The sequence below is a fragment of the Hoplias malabaricus genome, chromosome 12 (genome assembly GCF_029633855.1).
Source record: "Hoplias malabaricus isolate fHopMal1 chromosome 12, fHopMal1.hap1, whole genome shotgun sequence".
NCBI classification, from domain to species: Eukaryota; Metazoa; Chordata; class Actinopteri; order Characiformes; family Erythrinidae; genus Hoplias; species Hoplias malabaricus.
In genome coordinates, this window is record NC_089811.1 from 2,236,892 (window position 1) to 2,263,902 (window position 27,011).

The 27,011-nt window shown below is 41.2% G+C and overlaps 1 protein-coding gene across 1 annotated transcript; it reads left to right on the plus strand.

Moving 5' to 3' along the window:
* Nucleotides 1-1,296: 1,296 nt before the first annotated feature.
* sacs2 (sacsin molecular chaperone 2) lies at nucleotides 1,297-26,450 on the plus strand. The gene is made up of 8 exons (XM_066685995.1): nucleotides 1,297-1,519; nucleotides 1,674-1,724; nucleotides 3,475-3,562; nucleotides 5,250-5,361; nucleotides 9,957-10,103; nucleotides 11,913-13,362; nucleotides 13,457-13,545; nucleotides 15,036-26,450. The coding sequence occupies exons 2-8, from the start codon at nucleotides 1,693-1,695 to the stop codon at nucleotides 25,991-25,993; spliced, it is 12,876 nt and encodes a 4,291-aa protein (XP_066542092.1). The 5' UTR covers nucleotides 1,297-1,519; nucleotides 1,674-1,692; the 3' UTR covers nucleotides 25,994-26,450.
* The last annotated feature ends 561 nt before the right edge of the window (nucleotides 26,451-27,011 follow it).

The following is a 27,011-nucleotide window of genomic DNA, read 5'->3' on the forward strand; positions in this document are numbered from 1 at the left end:
ACGGCCCTAATTTTAATGCAGTGTATTTATAATTTATTATTATTATTATTATTCCTACACTCTCTGACTTCAGACTCAGTCTCGATGGTGCCGTGGTCAAACCCTCGTCTGTGGAAAGGAACCGTGCTGTTCTTTTTGACTCTTCACTTTCCTTTGAATCTCGCATCAAGTTTAAAATTTAAAATGACCTCATTCCACCTCTGAATCATCACTAGACTTAGGCCCATGCTCATCCAGACATGAGGCTGGAATTCTTGTTTTTGATTTCTTAACTTCCCGTCCTGATTATAGCAACTCCCTCTTTCCTGTGACTTACCTAATGACACCACCCGGTTTCTTCACCGTGTCCAAATCTCAGCAGCCAGGATTCTCTTACACTGTAAACAAATCAGCCCACCTCCTGTTCTCTATCAGTTACACTGGTCATCTCCATCTCTCTCTCAACACATTCAGTTTAAACTCCTCCTACTCACATACAGATCACTGCATGGTCTGACACCTCCTGCACCCTCTCTGCCCTTCCCCTACACCTAGTTCCTCTGATGCTGATCTTCTACACATCCCCAAATTTAGACTGGTTTAGACTGGCAGATCTTTCAGGGTCATGGCCATAAAACTATTGAACCCATTACCTCAGTCTCTCAGTCTCTGTTCTTCCCTCTCTTCCTTTAAATCAGACCTGTAAACACAATATTTTCAATCCCCCTTCCCCTGTATATTATGTCTATATTGTTGTAAATCAACATTGAGTGTGAGAAATGTGCTATAAAAAATTAAACATTATTATTAGTATTCTTCTTCTTCTTCTTCTTAATAATAATAATAACAATAATAATAATAATAATAATAATAATATTTTTGAAACAACAAAATAGAAAAATACAAGAAAAAACAAAAAACAACAACTTAAATCTCATTTAGAATCCGGACTTTTATTTTGGTTTTATATTTTATACAGTTGTATAATGAAATGTTAAAAAACTAGGCATTTATTATTTCCGCTTGTTTGTCTGACAGTGTGTAATAGTGCACTATATAGTGAATAATGTAGGGAGTAGTGAGTAGGGGGCGTACTACAGACCCAATTGAGACCAGAGACGCAGCTATTGGATGAAACTACAATTAATGTTCTCGCTTCTGATTGGATGGTTAGAAATCTGTTCACTTTGTTTGCATAAAGCAGCAGAGAGCTGAATCATATAGCCAATAAAAACCTAGCAACCGGGCCTCTGCTCGTCCCCCCCCACCCCCCACCCCCACCGCCCGCGGCCCCCACCGCCCGGATGAAAACATGACTAGACCCGTTGGGTATTGAGGAAACGAAAGCGAGAGCCGAGCCGCCAGCTTTCGTTTTCCACTCAGGAAGTTAGCCAGATTCTCTGTAAAATGAAACCTTTTGCTTCATACTAGAGTTCGGTGACCACTTTACCTCCTCCTCCTCACACTCTGCTCACACTGCCCGCAGCTTCTGAGGTGAAATGACACCAACGGTCATCTCGAGGTCCGGGACGGAGAAGAGGTAAATATCTCCTCGACACATTTTACTTCAACAGTTGCTGTTATTTCTTATTTTTAAACCACATCTTCTGTCACTGAAAATCTGTTTTGAGTTGAAACAGGGAATGTTTTACTGAACTTATTTACACTTGTAATGTCGCTTGTGTCCTCCTCAGAACATAAAGAGTAAGAGCGATGAGTCCTGCAGCGAAACAGAAGAAGAAAAAGTAGGTTCACTTTGTACACTTCTTTATCTGTGTGTGTGTGTGTGTGTGTGTGTGTGTGTGTCAGCAATACCAGCAATGTACCATTGTGAGGACTCTTTCTTTGTGAGTTTTATGTGTGGAATTATAGTGCTATAACACACTATAATTCAGAGATACCACCTCAGAGTTGTCAGAGTTGTGTACAGTGGTGGGGAATGGAACCAGGTGCCTGAGGAGTTTAAAGACACTAAAAGCTCCTCACAGAAAGTGATTACATGCAGTGCTCTGATTCCCGATGCACAGTTTATGGTAGTTATATATATATATATTAGACTCAACATATTTTTCAGTTGTCATCATTATCATTCCATATCTTACGTATATCTTAAAAGTTGCAGTGAGGGCTTGTTCAGTGGGTATATTAAGAGATAGCCATCTAGAGAAGTGGCACATTGCATTGTACAAATTAATTAATTAGACTAACTTGCCACTATCATGTAGTGGCAGCAGGTAGTGTCTCTTTCACAGCTCCAGGAACCTGGAGGTTGTGGGTTCGATTCCCACTGCGGGTGACTGTCTGTGAGGAGTGTGGTGTGTTCTCCCTGTGTCTGCGTGGGTTTCCTCCGGGTGACTGTCTGTGAGGAGTGTGGTGTGTTCTCCCTGTGTCTGCGTGGGTTTCCTCCGGGTGACTGTCTGTGAGGAGTGTGGTGTGTTCTCCCTGTGTCTGCGTGGGTTTCCTCCGGGTGACTGTCTGTGAGGAGTGTGGTGTGTTCTCCCTGTGTCTGCGTGGGTTTTCTCCGGGTCCTCCGGTTTCCTCCCACAGTCCAAAAACACATGTTGGTAGGTGGACAGGTGACTCAAAAGTGTCCGTGTGTGTGAATGAATGTGTGTGTGTGTCTGTGTTGCCCTGTGAAGGACTGGCGCCCCCTCCAGGGTGTATTCCCGCCTCGCGCCCAATGATTCCAGGTAGGCTCTGGACCCACCGCGACCCTGAACTGGATAAGAGTTACAGACAATAAATGAATGAATGAATAGTTTTCATAAAGCATTCTTTTTCTATATACTATACAGTATTTGTGGATAGCTATATGCAGTGATTCATTTTAAAGGGCTCGTTTAATAACGTTTCTTTGCCTCCACAGTGACAACAATCAACTGTCGTCATTAATCAATGAGTTGTCATTTAGTCTCCTTTTATAAATAGATTGAAGATTGAAATAATTTGTTTGTGCACCATATAACTGTAAATCAGAATTAAAACACTCTCCCCCTCATTTTTTTATGTAAACTGTTGTATAGTATTTAAAAAAAACCTGACATATTATTTTAAAAAATGGTCTCTGGCGAACTGACCACGCTGTTTTCAGTCTCACAACCCTCCTACAGTCAATCTGATTGGCTGAACTGAGTTTGAAGCTGTTGCCATAGTAACTAGATAAGCTGTGTCTACTCTCTAACACCGCCGTTTTCAGAAACAAACAATTGCTTCATGAATGTTGTTATATGTTCTCATAAATATATCATACATATCTGTCGGTTCTGTTCCAGACTGATTGATGTTAGTGGATGTCAACATTGAGCCTCTGTTTAATATCACCCCCACTGTAAAGAAATGACTACAGTGTGCCATTTCACATCAAAACCAGTTGGTGACATATTAACTGAACTCTGCTGAAGAAATTCAACACTTAAATTTGGTTCTTTATTGGATTGTGAGGATGATAATACTAATTAATTACTAAAAATAAATTGTGACCATTTTTCCTTTTAGAAACGCTTTCGGGGCGACATCCCCACCTTTCATCCACTACTTGAAGGGGATTTTGAGAAGGTACCCAGATGGAGGACAGATATTGAAGGTAATTCTTTTAGTGATTATAAATATTGATGTTTTAAAAGTCATTTCAACTATAAACAAGTGCACAGCGATATGAGAGAACTTTCTTCCGGGACCATGGTGCAACACAGAACGGGAGAGCAGACAATACAATGAGTACAGAACAGTCAGTGCAGTATTTTCAAGGACTAATACACACACGGTGCAGGACAAATACACATAGGACAGACAGTGTAGCTCTAACTATTAACCAGTCCACAGTAGAGTGTTGCTTAAAGGCAACGTCCGCTCTCTTTTGTTTACGTTCAGAAATGCAGCATCTTTTAAAGTGGAACGCTATGTTTGAGGAGAATAATGTTTGTACGTGTCTGAAGTGTAACTTGTCTAAGTTTTTATTCCCTCTTTGAATTACCACCAAAACTCGAGTTGTTTAGTTTTTGTAGCTCTTTTGTTTGTTCTCATGCAGTTAGCGCTGTCCCCAATTAAGGAGTTCTACCTTAAGTGATCTGAAACAGCACAAATAAGTCAGTGTTCCTCACCAGTGGAGCGGAAAAAAGCAACACCCTCATTTCTTTAACTTCTTTTCAATATTCAGTCTCTCTTCACTGCTCAGACTCCTCCTGATGCCGTTTCTTGACTGTGGCTCAGCCAGCGACTCACAGAGAGAATGCCTGAGCATCCTGGGCTGAGACCTTTTTTTTGTTTTGTTCAAACTGAGCTAAAAATGGTGTGGGAACATCCTAAGGGGTAAAAAAGAATATAGGAAATATAACAAGTACAATCTCAGTGTGAATTAAATTAATTGGCTGTGTGTGATGTGTCTGTCACAATTCAGTCTCTGGAAATAAAAACGGTCTAGCAGTTCTGGACGAAGGCTATGGATCCTCTGTCCAGACGAAAGGAGAGAGAGTACAGTGTGTGTGAGGGCTGTGTGGGGTCATCCACAATGCTGCACACTGTGTAAATGCCCAGAGGGAGAGAGACCTCAATGATCTTCTCAGGAGTGTCTTGCGGTCTGCGGTGCAGTTCTCAAACCAGGGAGTGACGTATATGGTCTGGGTGCTTCCTCTAGCTCCACTTTAGAAAGTGGTGAGAGTGTCATAGGGGAGACCTTCCTTAGCTTCTGGAGGAAGTAGAGTGTGGTGTTACACAAATATCTGTCTGACTGAAGCTGATTATCTGTTTGATTCAGTCTCAGAGAAACCTGTAAAATACAATTTAATAGTGTTTTCCATTCAAGTGGTTTATTATTAAAATGCCAAAAACACACACACAAGCACACACACACACACAAACACACACAAATATCACAAAGAGTTTTTTGCTAGGAGTGGGCCAAAACCGTCTGAGCAAATGGGTCTCGGTCTGTTTCAGTGATGAGAGAAGAGAGTGCACAGAAAACAGCAGAGTACCTTCTTTGGTTTGTGCAGTGGAGGAGTTTCTGCTGCTGTTTATAAATGTAAAAATGTTAAATTATATATTTTATCTTGAATGCTTTTATTTATTATTTTTATTTCTACTAAATTTCCTTTTGAAATGTACTTCTGCCTTTTGATTCAGAGCCTGTAGTGTGTTTTTAACATTAAAGGTTGGAAATAAAAGGTATATGTTTCCGTTTAAATATAATCTGCGAATGCTGAGAATAATGAAACTGTTCCCTGAGCCTTGTGTAAATCTGGTGAATAAAACTGCTCTTCCTTCGAACACAGGAGTTAATCCAGAATGCAGACGACGCAGAAGCCTCAGAAACTGTGTTCATCTACGACGAGAGACGATACGAGTCTGACACCGTGTGGAGTGAAGGGCTTGGAAAATATCAAGGTAGAGTTTATTGAAACTCTAAGCTAAAGGAGCACGGTTGTTATTTTTACTTTCTCTAAAACTACAAATATATTGATAAAGAATCAAGTGCTTTGGTGTTGGCTGTTTCAGAACGTGAAAAAAAACGGCTCCTCCTTACGGAAAACTACACTGTGTAGTGGAATAAGGATGCCCCACGTTGCGGTGGCATAAATACTACATAGCAGAGTTAATGATAATTAATTATTATTTGATTAATAATTAATTATTTAATTCATTTGGTTAAGCTCCATGTTTGGGAGCCATTAAATAATATTATGCTCATTGATCCGCCGTAGGTTCTTGGCTCTGAAATTGAATCTGAACTAGCAGTAATAATTCTGTACAAGAAAAGTGCACAAACAAATAATCAAGGATTGGTTTTATCACACAACTGGTTTATTAATAATAATAATATCAAATAATGAATATTGATTATACATTCATATAATGAAATGGATTACAGCGATACATGAGGGGACAGGGAGATTAATATATGAGGGAATTTCTCTGATAATTACCCTAAAGTCTAGAAAGGCTATAGTTTATTCCAGCAAAGCATTCAGCACCAACATCCTGAGCTATGAAGAAATGAAACCATGTGACCTTACGTATCCCTGGAGATGGACTGGAGGTAGCTGGGAGTATGTCGCTGACGCGCGGTGCTTTCCGGCACAGGCTTCCTGGAGCACTGCAGCCACGGGCCTTGTAGCACTGCAGCCGCTGGCGTTCCTCTTCTACCGCTTGGCCAGAGACACGGTGACCACTCCGTCGGAGCTGGTGGCTTTCTGAAGTTCTCTGTGGGAATTCTCCGTCATCGCTGATCTGCCGCCTTGTGAGAGACACGTCCATGCAGGTCTCTCCTGGGCCTTTTTCTCAGAAGGTCATTCTGAGGGAGCGTGTGTCCTCCTTCTCTGCCGCTGATCCTGAAGCTTTTGTCATCACTTTGAAGGTCGGAGGTCTGAGGTCTCCTTCAATGCTCTGGGTCTGGCATTGAATTTTTGCTGGAATAGCTACAGTCCTTTTAACTATAGTTTTCTACTAGAGATCAAATTAAAATAGAACTTCTGTTCCATCTGGACCACGAGGGGCCCAAGAGAGCCATAAGAGAGGCTGACGCCTCCAGAGAGCTGGAGAGCTCTAGAGAGAGCCAGGGCTCTCCCTTAACTGACTGCCCTCTTTGAGAGACATTGTCTGCTGGGAGCAAGAGAGAGACGTTCTTCAGAAAAACCTTTTTTCTCTCTTCAAAAATTCTCAAAAAGGTGTGAGTGTCATTTGGCGCCACTGGGTTTTTAACCCTAAGAGTTTAGAAAACCCTCCTTGAATACCTGATTGGTCCTCAGGGTTTGAGGATTGAGGATTGGATCATCTCTTGCTCCTGATTGGCTGTTTCCTGTACCTTGGTAGTGACATCACATAAAATTTATGACTCTTGACAAGACAAAGACTTGAAGACGATCCCTGTTGAATGAATATCCCAGGATTTTGAATCATACTTTTCCAATATAAGAGATTATATGCTACACAAAGTAATATCATTCAGACACACTATGTTTTACATAATTGAACACTATGCATATAGCTATTAAAGATAAAAATACACAATGTTTATTTAAGCTTTTTAGTTTATATTTGTTAATCTAATGCATTATTATTTGATGTGAAACCAAAAAAAAACCTTGAAAACCTATAAATCAATAATAGGAATATGTTTTTGCTGATGACTCATAGTTTTCTGCCCAGAGACAGCGTGAGATGACGTCATTTGAGTCAAAACGAAACTGAAAGTAAACGCCGTCTTCTTGTTCCTTTGCAGCGTCTTCTTTTTTGATTATAGCGAGTATAATTACACCATTTCATGACGAATATGACACACAAATTTTGAAGGAGCACCTTGGTTTTTAGGTGTTTTTTCACACTGGATTACTCCCAGAGGCTTCACAGCACCGCGATGAGAGCGCTATTTTTAGAAACGGTAGGATCTGCGCTTTCTAACGGTATACGGAGCTCACAGATGCATTCAGACATTCAAGACTTACAAAGCTGGTTATATAAGGTGTGTTTCTACCCCGCAAAATGCGGGGTTAGAGTTGATTGGGTTAACCAAATAACACATAGAGTATGTGGCTACCTTAGTTAGGTTGAACCTTAGTTCATAAAAAAGGTGATTTAAAATATATGTAAATTAACTCCACCTGTATTGATTTAACTAAATGGAATTAATTCCGAGCTGTATTCTGATTGGAAGCTTTATAATTAATAGCTGCTATGGGAGTGGATTTCCTGGTATCAGCAATGCTATTGTAAAATTAAGTCATTTTAGTAATGATTTCATCATATGTAGACATATAGGTCACATGCATTGCAATGGCGGCAAAACCGTCACTTTGTCCAATCAGAGCAGATTTAAATCTCTGGTCTTGTGTCGTAATGTCCACAAAACCGCAGTAGGTAAAGAAAGCATCCATGAGTCTCTCTGAGAATGCAACAGGATGCTCCCCCTTTTGCATGGTTACCTCTGTGATCTTTTCCCAGTTGATGACTCTTGCTCCTAAAACCTCTAACAATGCTTGTTTTCTTTCTGCCTTGTTAGCCTTTTTATTTTTAACTTTATTTGAAAGAGCTCGGCCTAGAGTAGAGGGAAGACACATAATCAAGACGACACAAGCATCTGCATCTGTTAACCTATGAATGTCAGCGTGCTGTTCCAATTTGTCTAAGAAATTTTCCCACATTTTTGATTAATGAGTCCAGTTCAGTGGGATTCAGAGCACGGACAGTAGTAGTTGTGACAGCACTATTTTCTTCCTCTCTGGGGCAAACCGTGGCGGAAGAATGCAGTGGTGCCATAGGAAACCTTGTAGTACGATTAGAGTAGTGATCATGGTTGTCTTGTTGAAGAGAAGCTTCCTTCCAACTTGGGTTTGTTTCATACGTGCGCTGAAAATGTGTTTGATTTGATTTGATCCAAAGGTGTTTTGGAATCTATTGTTCCCTCATTATCTAGTCCTTCAGCTAATGGGGCAGACATATTTTTTATCAAAAATTGACATGCTGATCTAGTCTGCTGTATAACCTTTCCACAGATGATACAAGTCTGTTATTGTCCATCTTATAAATTGAGATTTCTTGTTTTAGTCTGACTATTTATAGTGATTTGTGATTAACACCTCTGTGTTTCTCTCATGACGTTTTGTGGTGGGGGTATTGTCAGAAACGGAGAGAGGTATGTCCCCGCTTTTAAAAAATAAACACATCAGAGTGGATGGGGCCTTAGTCTTGATTCTGATATCAATCTTCACTCAAACTCAAGTCAAACTAAATTAGTTGCAGCCTAAACATGATCTTAAACAAGCTGTTTAATGAGTAGGATTTGTGTTTCTTCATGTTGAAGTGTTGGATGCAGAGTGATCAAACAACTATTTCTCAGTGGAATGATGCAGTTTCTGTGAAAACAACGTGTTGTTATCTGTAACATCTACACAGGTCAAACACCTTACACTGAATACGGTCTGTGGTGGGAACTGTGGGTTCCTGGCAGTTTACCATCATTAACTCACACACACTTTTCTCCACTATAATTAATATATTTCTAAACAGTTCCATCACTCAAATGACTGAGATTTCAGTGCAGTTATTTTTCTGTAGTTTTTCCTGGAACCTGAGATATGTGAGGTTGTTCTTCTTGGGAAATTTTTAAGAACAAGTTTGCCCAGGCTTTTTGATTTTCCCTGAGAAACAAAACCCCTTATTACATTCTTCTGCTCTGTCTCAGTGGAGGTGAATGGAACCAGACATCCGAAGCCTCTAAAAGCTTCTCACAGAAAGTAGGTAAACAAAACTGTTAAAGACGACACCAATGTGTGAGACGTTTTGAAAATTAGTGGCCTTTAAAATATGTTTTAAGACATATGTTAGTCAAAAATAAGGGTGGCTTTTGGATTAATGGATTAAAATTAGATGGAGAGTTATTATGAAGTTGAATGTTACCCCTGTCATTAGAAAATCTCTGGTTCTGTCCCTGTTGAGGTGCCAGCCATCTGAGCTCAAAAAGCACGATTGTCCTCGCTCTCTGGGTGGATGTGATGTCCCCTTTCCTTTATAACAGAAGCACAATACCAGTCAACGCTGCTGACATATTCAATCTAGTCAGCTGGCATTCTCCTCCAAGCGTGTTGAAGGGTCCAGTGGTGTGTTGGTGGCAGTTAAAGTGGTGGAGCTTCCCATGTCTCAGAGGAAACATGCTCCTGATTGTGGGAGGTTTATCATATCTGAAATTGGGAGAAAAAACATGTAGATCACTGAAATACTCAGAAATCTTCCAAAAAGTGGCGTCATCACAGAGGAGCAGCGATGAGCAGGAACTTTCTCTGTTTGAACCTTGTCTTCATTTTTAAAATTGTTTATTGTTTCCCATTATTTGAAATCACAAAATCAACATTGAACAGTTTCTATTTTTAAATATTCATTTGGCTTTAAAGGTGACTATTTTTTAAAATAAAATTCAGAAGATGTTTCCTCACCATTTGCAGCTACTTTGCTCATGATGTTTGTTCTTCCCTCTTCTCTGTGGATAGGACCTGCTCTATATGCCTTCAACGATGCAGCCTTTACCGATGACGACTGGAAGGGCATTCGGCAAGCGGAACGCAGCATCAAACAGGACGACCCCACCAAAGTGGGAAGGTTTGGGATCGGCTTCAACTCTGTTTACCACATCACAGGTGAAGAACCACCCTGCTTCACAAAGCAGGACCCAGTCTAGTGTTCACACGTATGGAGGACTGTTTAGTGTCACCGATTTTAATCTTTTCCTGATCATGATAAATGATTAAATCACCTGGAATATATGAAAACACCAACACCAAAATCAATAAGACCTAAACCCCCATGTGGCACTGTTGCTTTTCATCCGTCTCATAAACAACCCCTAAATAAATCAGGACTCCTGGTCTGTGTTACACATCACACTAAATTTCTCAAAATGAAAACCATGCTGTGTTTAAATTGCTCTGAATTAGTGAAAAATAGAAAATATGAAAGTGCAGGTGTGAGACTCTTGTGGCATGTTAGTTTGAGATGATGGACTAACCTGGGAGAGTCACTCCCTTGTAATCATGTGTTTTATGACTATTATGATTTATTGATACAGTGTGTTGTTAGATGTTTATCATCTGTGTACAGGTTAAACTTGTAACTTAAGGAAAAAGTGAAAACGTTGTTGCGAGGTTCAGAATCCATTTTGGATTACTAAGGTCTGTGATATGTCTGATAGGTTTAGTCAAACTTAATTTGAACCATTTCTGTTAAACGTTTTCATCCCGCCCAAGTCAGACAAAAACTTACAGTCCAATATACAGCTCAAAGGAGAAAGAACACCCTCCAAACTTTAAAAAGTGAAAGTAAAATGTAGTATTCTCCTTATTCAGGTTTTGTAATGCAAACCAACATTTAAATGTATGATATTTTAGATTTGTTTTTCTGCTATGATAAGCTTTATTTTTAAAAACACTGTTGGTACTGGTACAAAGAATTATGTAAAAAAAATATTTAGTAAAAATCTAATATCAGAAATTTCCCAATACATGTGTTTGAAGCTTGAGTGAAGTATCTGTGGCCTGGGAAGTCAGAGCAGTTCTCCAGCTCTGTAACCACCTCCTGCTGTCTTTGACTGTGCTTCCCAGAGCACAGATGCTTCACTCAGGCCTCATCCACACACGTTTAAATATTTGTGAAAACTAATTTTCCTAGGATTTTAAATGGTTTGTCTACACAGTGTTTTAAAGATCTCATTCACATCGAAAACCTACTAGAAAATGCTGAAATATGTTGCGTGTCCCACATTGATATCCAGGTTGTTTTTGTATAAGATGAAATGCATCATTTTTATATGGGAGATACTGTTTCATAATTTGAGATGGACTGTCTTACCTTCCCGCCCTCTGTGTACCCCCCGCCTGCTAAAGGCTGGACACACAAGTCACATACCGTTACACCTTTAACGTTCATTGTAGAAACAGTCAGATATAACTATCATTATACACTTTGGATTTAAGAAACGCTGCACATTTTTCTGTGGTGTGCACAAAACCCAAGATGTGGCCAAAAGCTTGTCTATCTAATAACTATCTAACTTGCTTATCTAATATCTCTTCTGCCATGACGGGCATTAAAAGGAAATTACCAAGTCATTATCCAATCAGAGTGTAGAAACCGAGTCAACACGATCAGAGATCAGAATCCACTTTCAAATGTGTCAGAAATCCAACTGGGGCACATCTGATTTTATGTGCTTTTTTTGCCATTCAGACTGCAGAATATCAGTCTAATTCAAATCAGATATACGGGGGAATTGAATTGGAGCCGTCTGTGTCAGCAAGGGTTTTGTTTTGTTCTCTCGTTCCTTTCTGAGCACTGTCAGTTGCATCCATTTTGAATATTGTTCATGGACTTGATCTTGTGAAAATGCAGATAGGCAAGAAAATGCTAACATTTTTCGTTTTCTTTTATTTGTTTAATTCTTTCATTTGCAGACTTGCCCTGTGTATTGAGTTCCAAATACCTTGCTATATTTGACCCACAAAAGAAAGTGTTTGATGATGAACTGGAGGGATACCGATGGTCCCTGGATGATGAAGAGGATACACATCACCTTCTGGAGTTCAAAGATCAGTTCAAGCCTTTTCAAGACATTGTCAGTGTCGTCGGAGGAAGCACATGGGAGAAAATCATCAATGAGCAGTTCTTCAAAGGCACACTGTTCCGCTTTCCTCTGCGAAGCGAAGCCTCAGAGATCTCGGACAACCTGTACGACTCTGCAAAGGTCATGCGGCTCTTTGAGAGTTTTGTAGCTGAAGCAGAGCTCAGCCTCCTGTTTCTGAGAAGAGTTGCCTCTATTTCATTGATGCATATTGATGTGAATGGCACCGTCACAGTTAGGATGAAGGTTTCCGCCTCCTTTTCAACAAGTCCTCTTCAACAACACGAAAGAGGTGATTTCCAAAGAGATGAATATGTAGAAGGCAAAACTAGCTTCAAAACTGTGTCCTGCACTTCACCATCTGAATCTGAAACAAAGAGCGAGTGGCTTGTGACGGCCTGCCGCCTGAGAGAGGGACGAGTGTCTGACATTGATGCTCTTGCTGAAAAGCTGAGTTTATATCCTCAGGTTGATGTAGCGTTTCGGTGCGATGACATTCGAGCTTGTTCCGCTGGAAGACTGAGCTGTTTCCTGCCTCTTCCAAACAACGAGACGAATAACACAGGCCTTCCGGTTCACATTAATGCATGCTTTGGCCTCACGGACAACCGCCGGTACATCAAGTGGCAGGAGGAAGACCAGAAGAACGATGAATCAGCAAGGTGGAATGAGCTTCTGAAGAAGAAGGTTCTTCCTCACGTGTATCTCAAGATAATCCAAGATGCCATTCAGTTGTCCAGAAGGTCGAGACTTCCTGCCAGCACTGTGTACAGACTTTGGCCTGATTTGACCAAGACGGAACACCGGGAACGCTGGCATGATCTTGCAATGGATGTTTATAAACCATTATTCCGTGTTAAAGAAATCTTTTCTCTTGCGGCCAATGAAAACAGCTGGGTGGCACCTTCAGATGCCATTTTCCCGACCAACGTCACAGATTCTGGTACAGATGTGACGTCAGCAGTTGCACGGTTGCTGATTGGAGAGAGAGAAAACCTTATCACTGTTCCTGAACATGTGATGGACGCTGTAAAAAGAGCTTTTCCAGAACCTTCCACTCTGCAGTGGGTGACCCCAAGCTTAGTGAGAAAGGTGCTTCGCAAAACTGGGATGGGAAAACTCTGTAAGAATGTCAGACTGTCCCTTCTGGAGTATGTGCTCAGTGATGGAAAGTACGAAGAGCTACATGGGCTACAGCTTCTGCCACTCAGTGATGGTACTTTCAGGTCATTTACCAATAAAGAAGAAGACACAGCTTTGATTGACAGTGAGGAGTTTTCCAGGTAAGGACTTCTATGCCCCGTCTCTGTTTATCTTCACTCATATGATCTGTACATTGTGCGATGGCGTTGTAACATGAGAGCTGCTCTTTTCCAGAGTGTTGCTGCCTTTTTGTAAAGACAGATTTCTGTCTGATGATCTGAACAACAGCACCATCCAACATCTGAGACAAGTGGCTGTGACAAGTATGGAATTCTATTCTTTTTTTTAAATTTAAAATTAATATGAAACTAAGACCATGGATCACTTACTAATTTGCCATTAATTGATTACCATTAGTTATACTTGCCATGAAGTTAGTTTTCCATTTGGTTTTTAGTTTTGCTTTTGCAACCATTCAAATGTGTATTACAATTTCAGTAGGTTGTTATTGTCTTTTTCCTTTTGTAGCATAATTGCAATACCCATAGTTTTTAAGGCAAACTGAAAAGGACATCATAACACACATTCTTTCCTTAAGGAGGCATCTATCCAGGTGAAGCAGAACAATTGGACAGGGTCTAATATGGGCACTACATGACATTTATCCATCCATCCATCCATCCATTATCTGTAACCGCTTATCCAATTTAGGGTCGCGGGGGGTCCAGAGCCTACCTGGAATCATCGGGCGCAAGGCGGGAATACACCCTGGAGGGGACGCCAGTCCTTCACAGGGCAACACAGACACACACACATTCACTCACACACTCACACCTACGGACACTTTCAAGTCGCCAATCCACCTGCAACGTGTGTTTTTGGACTGTGGGAGGAAACCGGAGCACACGGAGGAAACCCACGCGGACACGGGGAGAACACACCAACTCCTCACAGACAGTCACCCGGAGCGGGAATCGAACCCACAACCTCCAGGCCCCTGGAGCTGTGTGACTGCGACACTACCTGCTGCATGACATTTATCCATCCAGTCAAATCAGTTTGACTTTTTTAACTTGAACCTGTTTGTTTAAATGACACAGATTCAACTGATTCGGTTGCATTTTCTCTGTTCTGGTAAAGTGTGTTAGAGGACTCTGGAGTTAGTAGTTTAAGCATAATTTCCCCACTGCTTTTCAGTCCAGAAAAAGGTCCCGCTGTGTAATGAGGGAAGGCCTGATTCTCGAATTGCTTGAGTGGGACATTCCTCAAAATGAGCGTTGGATTTTCTGTTATGTGAACCCCCTCAAACAGAAAAACTCTGAGCCCCTAGACTGTTAGACATGGTGTTTTAGGGGAAAGTGGTCATGATTATCTGTACTGAACAGTCAAGCGTACATTTCCTTCCTTCGTACATGTTTCTAACTTTGTAATGATATACCAACTCTGAACAGTTCACGGTTGATACAGTAAACTAATTCAGTGTTCCAGCTGTATTGTCAGGGTGGAAGCTGATGTGTGAATATGTAAATTGCATGAAAGAAATCCTTTGACAGATTTACTTTACTTTGTAAAATCAAATCTAGTTTCAGCTTCACTTTGCGTAATGAAAATATTGTATTATGTTTCCATAACTAGCCCTAATGATGTTTTACATATCCTGTGTATAAAGTATTTCACAGGGATCTGTGGTTATAACAAAGTAGTATTTATTGCAAATGTAATTACCATTTTGTCAGATTCCAGAAGCATTTTTTCAGTTTAAACAATAGCTGAATAAATTGTGGTTAATGATTATGTACACACTGTGTTCCAGATACAGACCTGTACAGGATAATTAATCTGGATGCGAAGACTGTGGCAGCGTTTGCCCGGACACATCTACCCAGTGACTGGAAAGAGACTTCAGGTCATGTGATGTGGAATTCGGCTAAAGATGGCCAACCTCCAAAGACATGGCTGACAGAATTCTGGAAATTTCTAAATACGCACTGGACGGAGCTGAAGGATTTCATTGGCTTGCCTTTAATACCTGTAGAACCCCTTCAGAAATCAGGCAACTGTGTGGTGTTAGCAAGGCTGGAGAGGAATTCCACTTTGATCTTCCACAGCAGCAAAGAGTCCAGCTTGCCTGATCCAATTCAGAAAGTGGTAAAGATGGTGGGAGGCACCGTCATTAAGAAAGATGAATGTCTCAAGCATCATGACATTGAAAGTTTTGTCCTAACAACGTCTCCAAAGAACATTCTTCAAGTCCTTTTGAACTCTGACTGTGACAAAGTCATTAGAGGCATTGTCTCTGCTTCACTTCATGAGAAAGAAGAATTTAAAACCTACATCTCTTCTGTGGATCATATCTCTGCTGCAGAAAAACAACTAATGTCAGTCATGCCTCTCTTCAAGTTGATGTCTGGGAAATATGTTGATATTCAGTCAAAGCAGGCTGTTATTTTAAAGTCCAACCCAGTCATTCCAGCTGATTTGCCTGTGCCAGAGACCATAGTACAGTGTGCAAATGAAGCAGACCGTAGACTTTTGATTCTCCTCAAGGTGGACCTCCTGGATTCCGTTAAACTGGCAGTACACTTGGTAGACAGTATTGAGAAACGGACATTCAACCAAAATGAGGAACAGAAAATAATGACCTGGATACTGGAAAATGGAAATGTCCTGCTCTCACAAAGTGAAGAACTACTCAGGAAAGGCAAGAACCTCAGCTTCATTGAAACTGAAAAAGGAGAGCGCAAGCAGCCGTCGAGTGTTTTCGATCCAACAAACAAACTCTTTCAGGATCTTTTTGAGGAGGATTTCTTTCCACCGCTGGTCTACAGATCCCAGGTGATCCTCCAGAGCTTGAAACAACTTGGATTACGAACAAAAGAAGAAGAAATATGCTCAGCAGAAGTTCTAAACATTGCCTCACAAATTCAAAAGCTCCACATCCACTCTCGCAACAAGGCGTTCAAAAAGGCAGAATCTCTTGTAAGAGTACTAAATAGGAATGACTTACTCTCAAGATTCTCAGAGGGAGAGCGGAAGCAGCTTCTCCATATGCAATGGGTCCCCTGTGAAAATCCAAATTCACTGAACAGTAACAGTAAGAAAAACCAGAAGAAGGGTCTCTATAAACCTGCTGAAATAAGGGCTTCCAAATATTCTGCAATTGTGGGACACGTCATGCCTCTTACCTCAGAGCTAATTGAGAGTGTCTGCCAAAGGCTGGATCTCGTCATCCCTCCTCCAGCTGAAAAGGTCTTAGAGAACCTGTGTTTTCTGGGATCAATTGCTCCAGTCATGGTTAATCCAGACTCAGATTATGAATTCAAAAACAAGGTGCACAGCACATACAAATTCATGCAGGATAACATTGAGTATTTCAGAGAGGAGATGAACAAGAAATGCATTGCTTGGCTCTGGTGCCAGAATGAGTTTGTCTCTCCCCGGGATGTAGTGCTACACTATCCAGATGAGCTAGATCTCAGCCTTTACATCAAGAAAGTACCAGATGAATTCCTGCAGTATGCTGACATGCTGAAGGAGTTTGGTGTAAAGGAGACCCTTTCTGATGAAGAGATTGAAGACATATTCCTCGACCTTAAGCAAAGCATTGATGATAGAGGTTCACCTTATGGAGAGCCCTGTGAACTTAAGATATCAATAGCCATTCTGGATTGGAGGCGGAAGAATGACAAACCTTTGAAGAGAAGTACGCCGGTGCCTGTCAGAGCAGACAACCAAAACTTCACCCTTGAGCCTTTGATGAAAACGGTTTATTGTGACATTAGTGAGGATGGTTTAGAGGACCTGAGACAAGGCCGGGAGGAGTTTCATGTCATTCATGAAGAGGTATTAGGTCTCACAGCAAAATGGCTGAAAATTCCTTTGCTAAGTACCCGAATTTTAAAACCGCAACTCATAAAAGCTGAGGAAACATTTCCAGGAATTGAGCAGTGTGGACAGACAGAACCAATTACTCAGAGAATCAAAAATATAATCAAAGAGTATGATGAGGAACGAGATGTTTTCAAAGAACTGTTACAAAATGCTGAAGATGCCGGAGCGAGCACATGTGGATTTCTAATTGACTTCAGGAAACACCCCCCAGAGTGCCTTATTGATGATGGAATGGCCTTGTGCAACGGACCCTGCCTTTGGACCTTCAACAATGAGCTCTTCACAGATGAAGATTGGAAAAACATTACCAGAGTTGGATCTGCCTCAAAAGAAACGAAAATTGAGAAAATTGGGAACTTTGGACTTGGCTTCAATGCTGTTTATCACTTGACAGATATTCCGTGTATTTTGAGCGGTAAAACTCTCCTCATTCTTGACCCAAATGTCACCCACTTGAAAAAGCACATACACAGTAAAGCAATTCCTGGAATTAAACTTGATTTGTTCCATGACAGCTTGTACAAATGGTTCCCTGGACAGTTCAGGTCCTATCAAGGAATTTTTGACTGTGATCTGACAAAAAACAGCCAGAACTTTTACAAGGGCACACTGATTAAACTACCATTTCGCACTCCAGAGGAAGCTTGCGAGTCTGAAATTTGCTGCAAAGTGTTTGACAAAGACCACATAAACACTTTTCAGGAACACTTTGCTGATGAATCCCAAAGTTACCTTCTGTTTCTTAAGAACTTAAACTCTGTATCTCTTCAAGTCATTGCTGAAGAGACTTCCACACCTCCACTGCAGAATCAAATTCAGACACTAATCAAAATCTCGAAAGAGGTAATATATTCAGTTAATATTTCAAATGAAGTGCATCTTCAGGACATTAGGAATGCTATGGAAAACCTTGACTCAAAATACCACAAGATCGTGGATTGCTTTGCTGCACACATTGCTGAGATTGTTCTTGAACTTGGTGAAAGTACTAGCTCTCAGTACTGGCTCCTCTACTCTTGTATTGGCACAAAGGATTCACTGCGAATGTCTGAGAGAGAACTTCAGCAGTGCAAGTTTTTGCTGCCAGTTGGAGGAGTTGCTATACCTCTACAGAGAGAGGACAAAAATGTTTGGTCCCCTGATGAAAGCTGTGCAGTTGGCCAGGCCTTTTGCTTTCTTCCCCTTCCAATTGAGACAGGCCTTCCAGTTAATATCAATGGCTCTTTTGCAGTTACATCAAATAGGAAAGCTATCTGGCAAAGTGGTCCAAAATTGGAGTGGAACAAAGCATTGCTCCAAGATGTAAATGCCAGTGCCTATATCACTGCCCTGTTGGAGTTGAAGAAGATGGCTCAGAATGGGAACCTTCAAAACTATGCCTACTATACATTCTGGCCCGATACAGAAAAAGTAAACAAAGCATTTCAACCCTTGGTTTATGCTTTTTACTCTGAAATTGCACAGCACATGACCAACAGGCCTCTTGAGCTTTTCAGTAATGGAAAAACCTGGTGCTCAATTGAGAAAGCAAGATTTCTTGACCCAAACATTGAAAAACACAAAGCAGTGGGACCCCTTGCCATGAAAGTATTTCTGAACAATACAGAGCCAAGCTATTGTGCAGTTCCTTTGCCACCTTGGGTAAGAAACACTTTAACTCAGTGTGGTTTTGGTCAGATGGTTGCAGAGAGGACATTTCACTGGGCTGAGTTCTACAAAGTAGTTTTCAAGAACTTAAAAATCATAGATCCGCACTGTAGGAATGCTCTTATATTGAATGCTTTTGACTTGAATGACCATGCAGTTGATGAATTACTGAAAAGTAATCCATGCATTCCAACACAGAAAACTGACAAACTTCAGTACATTAGTAAACTGGTAAATCCTCACGGGAAAATTGCTTGCTTGTATGAGCCAGAGGAAGGGCGTTTTCTTGATGGTACCCAAAATGAGTACTTCAGTCCCAAAAGAATTCAGCGGCTGTTAAGCTTGGGAATGCTCAGTGACACCCTCCCGTTAGAGGACATTGTTGAGAGAACACAAACAATTGCAAAAGTTTGGGCTGAGGATAAAACAAAAGCTCAGAAATGTCTCCAGTGTCTCTTTGACTGCATGAAATATCATGTAAATGATGGAGGTTCTCCACAATGGGAAACACTGAAACATATTTCTTTCCTGCCAGCTGTGGTTACGGATGACGACAACAATGTGATGACTGCACTTAAAAAGCCATTTCAAGTTTATAATCACATGTACTATGACTTGGTGAATATGACCGAATTCAGTGTTGATCACTCAAATCTGCGTATATTGCTAGATGATCCAGTTCTCACAAAACTGGGAGTGAACAAGAACCCACCTATTGAAACTGTGCTGAAACAGCTGAAAGAGGCACATCGTCGTTTGGATGCATTTGAAAAACCTGTGCTCCTTAACATGGCCAAAAGCTGCTATGAATATCTCAATAAATATTTGGCTGAGGGGGGAGATCCTGCTGCTATTAGTGACTTTGCAAAATCAGTCCCATTTGTTCTTATAGATGGCCACTTTATAAAAGTGCAATCGGTTGCCAAAAGCAAGGATTTTGAAGAGAAACCATACCTCTATGTCCTTCCAGCCATCTATGCTAAATTTGAGAATCTCTGGAACTGTGTTGGTATGAAAAGTCAGTTTACAGTAGAGCAGTTTGTTGCTGTACTAGAGGAAATGAGCACTGTTCCTGGACCACTTTCTAAATCCAATCTTCATATTTGTCTTGCCATAGTCAAAAAAGGTCTATTTTTGGCAGAAGATGGAAAGGTAACACATTGTCTTCTACCTGATGAAAATGGTGTGCTGACATGCTCCAGTAAGCTGAGCTTTAACGATAGTCCATGGATGCCAGTGCAAGCTGGGGTAAAACTTTGCCATGCACTAATACCTCGAACTGTTGCATGCTATTTTGGTGTAGTAACAACAAGGCATCACACACTAAAGGACAGCTTAGTCGAGGACTTTTCCCCTTTCGCTCAAGAGTTTGGACAACAAGAGAAACTAACAGTTAGAATAAAAAACATCATTGATGCATATCCATCCAAGAAAGACATCCTAAAAGAACTGCTTCAGAATGCAGATGATGCAGAGGCAACTGAGATCCACTTTGTTTGGGATAAAAGGAAGCATAAGACTGAGAAAATATTTGGAGAGAAATGGGAGTTACTTCAAGGGCCAGCGCTTTGTGTGTACAACAACAAGCCTTTTTCCGATGAAGATCTGATTGGTATTCAGAGGCTAGGGGAAGGAGGAAAACATGGCACTTTGGGCAAAACGGGGAAATATGGCCTGGGTTTTAACTCTGTTTACCAGCTAACAGACTGCCCCTGTATACTAACTGGTGACAAAAAGCTCTGTATATCAGATCCGAACCTGAACTATGTGGAAGGTGCTACAGAAGCATCTCGAGGCTGCATGTATGTAATGGATGACAAATTCAAAGAGTCTTTCATAGATGTTTACCAAACATTTCTTCCAGAAAAATTTGCCCTTCAATCTGGAACCATGTTCAGATTTCCCCTCAGGACTGAAAAAATGGCAGAGCAATCTGATATCTCTAAGCATACAGTTAAAGACTATGACATGAATACACTTATGTGTACTCTGACTGAAGATCCCGAGGGTCTAATTCTCTTCTTGAAACACATCACAAAAATACAGTTCCATGAGATCAACGAAAATGGGAGTGGAGAGAAAATGTTTCTAGTTGAGAAAAGTCTCTCTGAGAGAGATCGGAAAGAAAGGGAGAGTTTCCACAACCATGTCTGTAACTCTCTGAAGTCTAGACAGGTAATTCCATGTCAAACTATCTATAACATGCAAATCACAACTAGAAGAAAGCAGAGCCATTGGGTTATTGCAGAAAGTTTTGGCTCTGTTCTGCAAATCCCTAACAGTTGTGAAGACAACACTGACTTCAGAGTGCCTCATGTGGCTCTGGCAGCCTGCATAGGCACAAAACCAGCAGAAGACAAATTCACTGGAAGGGCTTTTTGCTCCCTACCATTACCAATAGAAACTGGCCTTCCTGTCCATGTGAATGGAAACTTTGAAGTGGATCATTCTAGAAGAGATCTGTGGAAAGAGGATACAGAGAGTTTGAAGACCCAGTGGAATCAGTCTCTGATGAGGAACACCATTGCACCTTTATATGCTGACCTCCTATACCATTTCTGTCAAAACTTTAAGGAAGACAAACCCAGGGTTTTAGCACTTCTCAAACCAATACTGAATTCTTGTTTTAGGTTCTTTCCATTTGTGTCTGAAAAAGTTGCCCAGGTTTGGCATGAGGTGATCAGTGAAGTTTACAGATCAATTAACCAACGTAATCTCCCAGTGATACCCATTCTCAAAAATGTTGCTGATGACTGTTCACATCTCACAGGCCCCAAGTACATTATTAACTGGTCCAGTGTCTCAAAGCCAGACCCAAATGATTTACCTTATTTTCTGACTGAAGAGCTTGAAAACATTCTCCGTGTTTTGGAGCAAGCTGGAATGACCTTGGTCCCAGGGTCATGGAGTCTGGAAAAAATGAGGAACGCTTTTCAAAAAGCAGGTGTGGAAGTGGTTGAAGTAAGTCCTTCATCAGTGATCAGTTACTTGAAGAACAAAACACTGAATGATCCTGCACAGACTATTCAAGATTTGCCCCTGCCCATCCACCAGACCTTGATTAAAGATGCAGGCAGTTGTGCAAAACTCCTGAAATTTTGTCTGTCACAGGTTGTGCAATCTACTCCCATTAACCTTAATGGGCTGCCTCTTCTCCTCACTCAAGATCAGATGTTGAGAAAGTTTAACTCTAAATCTCCAGTTCTGTTTTCAGCATCCACTGATATTTTTCTGGGATATGAATCAGAATTTGCAGATTATAGAGTTAATAGCAAACACATCAAAATTCTTGAACACAGTAATTACATCCAGATGTTGACTATCCCACTGGCAACAAAGTTTTTGAAGCCATTGCTCAAACAATTGCTTCACAAATTAAGGCAAAATCAAGCGAATAGACTTTATCTTGCAGAGGAAGAGATGATGGCATGGTTGAAAAAACTTTGGACTTTCTTTGATGAGCAAGCCTATAAGCAAACAAATAAGCAAACCAAAGAGCTACCCCAACAAGGAAAAGCAAATCCTATATTTTCTGAAGTAAAAGCGCAGTTCTTGGACAGTCCTATCGTGCCTGTCATTTCCTCAAGCCAAGAGAAAACAACCTGCCTGCAAACAATTCGTAATCTTCGCAGCATTGTTCCTGATCTTGGAAGATATACTTCTCCCATTTCTTCCATTCTAGTCAAACTTGGATTTGTGACAGTAGACTGCAATTTTTTCATAGGCCTTTCCAACATATTTCACGATTTTGTGGCTCCCGAACTGATGAACGTCAGTGACACGCATTCTGTTTTGGAGCAGTTGTATCATGTTCGTCATTCACAGTTTGAGACACTTTCTGCTGCTGATACTGATGAGGTTCAGCGTTACTTGCAATCTGGCATCAGTTCCTCTCGAAACATAAATGAATATAAGAGAATGCTGAAGTCATTGCCTTTGTTTGAGACAATATCTGGAAAGCGGCAAAGAATAGATTTGCACAGCAATGTATTTCTTCTGCAAACTGAGTCCCACAAACGGTTTCCAGAATTGTACAAGTTTGATGAGCAGAATGTAATTTTCCTCAAGAACAGTTTTTTAAACCTTTGTTTGTTGCAAAGTCTCAGCATACAGGCTTTAGGGGATTTGGAGTACTGCATGAAATTCATGCTTCCTTCTGTGGGCAAACTCAGAGAGACCCAGCTGCTTGATTTAGTAAGGCTCCTATTGGAACTGAGACATCAAATAGACTACAAGAATTATGAAGAAGCAATTGCTTCTGCATTGAAAAGTGCCCAGTTTATCCGAGACATCCATGGTGCACTACGAATGCCCTCTTACTTCTTTGATGAAAGTGAAGAACTTTATAAGGTGATGGTTCCACCAGAGAGGTTTGTTCCAGAGGCATTTTGGAAACAATTCCCTGAAGGAGATGCTGCAAAACGTTTCCTAAAGACCCTTGGATTAAAACATAAAATATCAGAGCAGGAAATCATTGAGTTTGCTTTACAAATCGAATCTGAGGCCAGAGGTAACACTGATCTGGATGCTCTTAAGCATAAATCATCAACCTTGTTCAATTCTGTTTTGCAGAAGAAAAAATCACAGTTAATAAGCAGAATTGCCACCATGAAATTCATCTTCCCCGTACAAATTGAGGAAAAACTTTGTGAATACCACAAAGCTTTTGCTCAAGGAAGAGAAGTTGTGGCTATCAATGGATCCTTGTTGGAACAAGACCCTGGACATCAGTGTCTAATATGGACTGCAATGCCAATCCTGCCCTTGAACGGCTGCTCTCACAAAATTTTAGAAGCCATGAAGTCTGCTGGAGCTTTTGATAAACCTCCTTCGCAACAGGTTTTGCAAAACTTAAGAAATATCTGTAGATCTCCATGCCACACAAACACTTTAGTGAAAACAAGATCTGAAGTGTTCAGAAACACATATGCATACCTTCAGTCTGTGCAGTTTGATGCTGCTTTTCTGTCTGACCTACCCCTCATTCTCACAGAAAAAAACACCAACCTTGTGAACGCTAGACAAGTTGTCTTTTTGCTTCCAAACCCAAGTGAGTTTAGACCCTACTTATACCCCATTCAAGAGGAGCACATCATTTTTGCAGACTTCTTTAAAAAGATTGGGGTTGAACAGAAGCCTTCTCTTGTACAGTTATTTACTGTGCTCCAGGAAATCCACACAGAGTGTCGTGACAAGACAATACTTCAGCCAAACCAGCAGAGAACAGTGCAACATGTTGTCCATCTGCTTTTTTGTCTGATAAAAGAGGTGCCAGACAGAACTACTTTCCCCAAAACTGCACTCTATCTCCCATCACTAGATGGGAGACTCTATGAACTGTGTTCGCTGTTTTTCAATGACACTGTCTATCAGGCCAAAAGACTGGAGAATCCACTGAAAACCAAGCTGAAGTTGCTCGAGAAGTTAAATCATTGTTACCTTGGAAATGATCCCTATGAACATCAGAAGCTGCTGCAGTTACTTCCTGAAAATATTCGCCCCAGGCTCCTCTCTCAGGTCATTTCAGAGAACCTGGTGGGCACACAGGTGGAACATTGTGATTACAAAGAAGACTGTGAGTTCAGCGGGTGGTTTGAAAAGCACTTGTCCTCCCCTGAGTTCTGTCATGGCCTTATCTGTTTGATCAGAGAAGAGAGCAAAGGTAAAATTTCACAAATGGATGCGGCACGCATGTGTAAAAGCATATTTGAACAAATTCAGATCATATGTTGCAAATCTCTCCAGACTGAGCTTTTGCTACAGAGTGAACCCCTGGAAGGTACCAAGACTGAAACACAGGTCTACGTGAGAAAGCAGCAAGGTGAGCGGGTCTTCTATTTAAAACACAACGATAACCTGGCTCCCAAAATAGTGAATGAAGTCATCATTCATCTTACCAAAGAAATCAATTGTCTTCTTGAAAACATCCTGAATTCCTCAAGCCTCCCAGTCCTTGGGCAGCTTCTGCTGTGTGACGACATGGATGACATTGCAAGATTGTTGGAACAAAATGGGATCCATGACAGTTTGGGTGAAGAAGAGGGTTTTGGTGTGCGTCCAAAGCCAGGAAGTCCTATACCAGAGGAATGGCATGATTTCCTCGATATGAACCCACTCAACAGTTTTGAAAATGGGGAGTATGTTGGCTTCCGGAGCGATGAATTGAACAGTGAATATATTTTTGCCATCATTGTAGAATGTCTGGATGGGTTATCAGGAGTCAACAGACCACATCCTGCAAGATATAAAATACAGATTGGGGATGATGAGTTTATTGAGGTGAGCTCCCTTGATCTGTATCAGTTCAAGAGAGAATCCAAGACATCTCCAGTGACCAAGAGCTCCAGCAGCACATTTCAAAATGTTTTCAATGATTCAAACAACACTTGCATGGATCTAGAGGTTGTGGCAGAGGCTGGGCCCTCACCAACGAGGCCCATACCAAAGACACTGGAGGAGGTCAAAAGAGAGATTGACCAAAGTCTGGAGGAGATCTGGAAAATGTCGCAGGAGGACAGATGCAAAGCCATTAGACGCCTTTACTTAAGGTGGCATCCTGATAAGAACATGAACAACCAGTACCTTGCCAATGAAGCTTTCAAATATCTAAAGAACAAAATCGAACAGCTGGAACGAGGGAGGACCACAAGCTCCTCTGGATGGAGTAACTTCAGCGAGAGCTATTCCAAATGGAATAATGAGGCTAGGAGTCACAGGAGCGGGAGAGAGCGATTCAATCAGAACAACTTCAACTTCGGCAACTTCAACTTCAGGCCGCAGTACACAAATTCCTCTTCACAACAGAGACAAGCACCAACCCCAAACAGAGAAGAAGCCAAGCGCTGGTACAAACAAGCACAGTGGGACCTCCAAGCTGCTCAGAGTGAAACTGAACCTGAAGGAAGCCCAGAGTGGTGTCTGTTTAAAGTGCATCAGGCGGTAGAAAAAGCCCTGATAGCCACAGAGTATAGGAGAAGTGGACAGCATCCTGGAAACTGCTCCATCATAGGCCTTGCCCGAAAGGTTTCTAAGTACAGTGGTCACCTCAGTTCTTTACCTAATTCTGTAGATCAGCTCAGGACACTTGGGGTTGATCCCAAGAAAACCCAGTACCCAAACTGCCACCCGTCACCTCACACGCCACACGACCGGTTCAGATCTGAAGATGCAAACCTGGCGGTGACCATCGCAACAGAGCTACTGATGAAAATAGACAAGTACATCACTGAGTGAACAGTTCACATTAATGTAAAAGCATTACTCCAGTTTATTGCTAATCTTAATCTTTTTTGTTGTGGTTATTTTTTCTCTTATGAAACTATTGTTACACTGACACTCGGTGGCCTGGAGGAATCAAAGATTCTGTACTAACCTACTGCAACATGGCCACTTTGTGTGAAAGATCTGCTCTACAGAGCAAAGACTGGTTTGAGGGACCAAAAACCACATTGATTCTTCATCTCGTGCAGGCTGTTCTTCATCTAATAGTCTAGAATTTTTTTTCTTTACACCCAGGTGGTGAACAATCACTGATTGCACCTTTAGTTATTGATAAGTACAAGTGAATTAATTTCCTGTTTCATTTCAATATTTATGTTGTTTCTGTTTACGTGTTTTCTGCTGTTGTTTTTCTCATAATGCTGTAATGGTTCTGTCTTCTGAAGCATGTTTGTAACCGTCTCAAGACAATCAATACATGTTCAGTCTAAATTAAGAAATTCTAAGTTGCTGTGTGGTTTGTTCATTGTTTTATCTTCTTTAAAGCCACTCCCAGGGCGACAGAATGGGGCTACGCTATCCGACAGGGTCCTGAGTCTTGGATTTGTTCCTCAGGGCACTGTTTGAGTCCAGTTCACACACATTTGATGGTAGGTGGAGTGGCTGTGACACAGTGAACAGGTGTGAGTTTGTAAATGATATGGTGAATGTATGAAATTGACCACAGGTGTGTGAGAGCGAGAGTTGCCCTGCCTTAAATTAGTCCCCTGTCCAGTTTGTTGTCCTGCATTGGGCCGAGCCCTGGACTCATCACATCCCCAAACAAAATAAAGCATGAAGTGCTCACAGAAGATGAATGAATGACTCCACACCCACTTTTAGAACAGAAGCCACAGTCCTTTAAAATCAGGTTATTTATTAAGAAATCATGTTAACATAAGACCAAAAAAGCCATATCAGCCAAAACGATTCATCAACAGGGCGCTCTGAGGAAACCACAGCAAAACATTCACACCTGCATGTGCTTTACAAT

What these genes read in the sequence shown, in the direction of transcription:
- sacs2 (XM_066685995.1), top strand. Translation starts at nt 1,693, where the DNA reads ATGAGTCCTGCAGCGAAACAGAAGAAGAAAAA. An exon ending in AGGGCTTGGAAAATATCAAG is followed by an intron (nt 5,362 to 9,956) that starts GTAGAGTTTATT and finishes CTCTGTGGATAG; the next exon opens with GACCTGCTCTATATGCCTTC. An exon ending in CTCTGTTTACCACATCACAG is followed by an intron (nt 10,104 to 11,912) that starts GTGAAGAACCAC and finishes TTTCATTTGCAG; the next exon opens with ACTTGCCCTGTGTATTGAGT.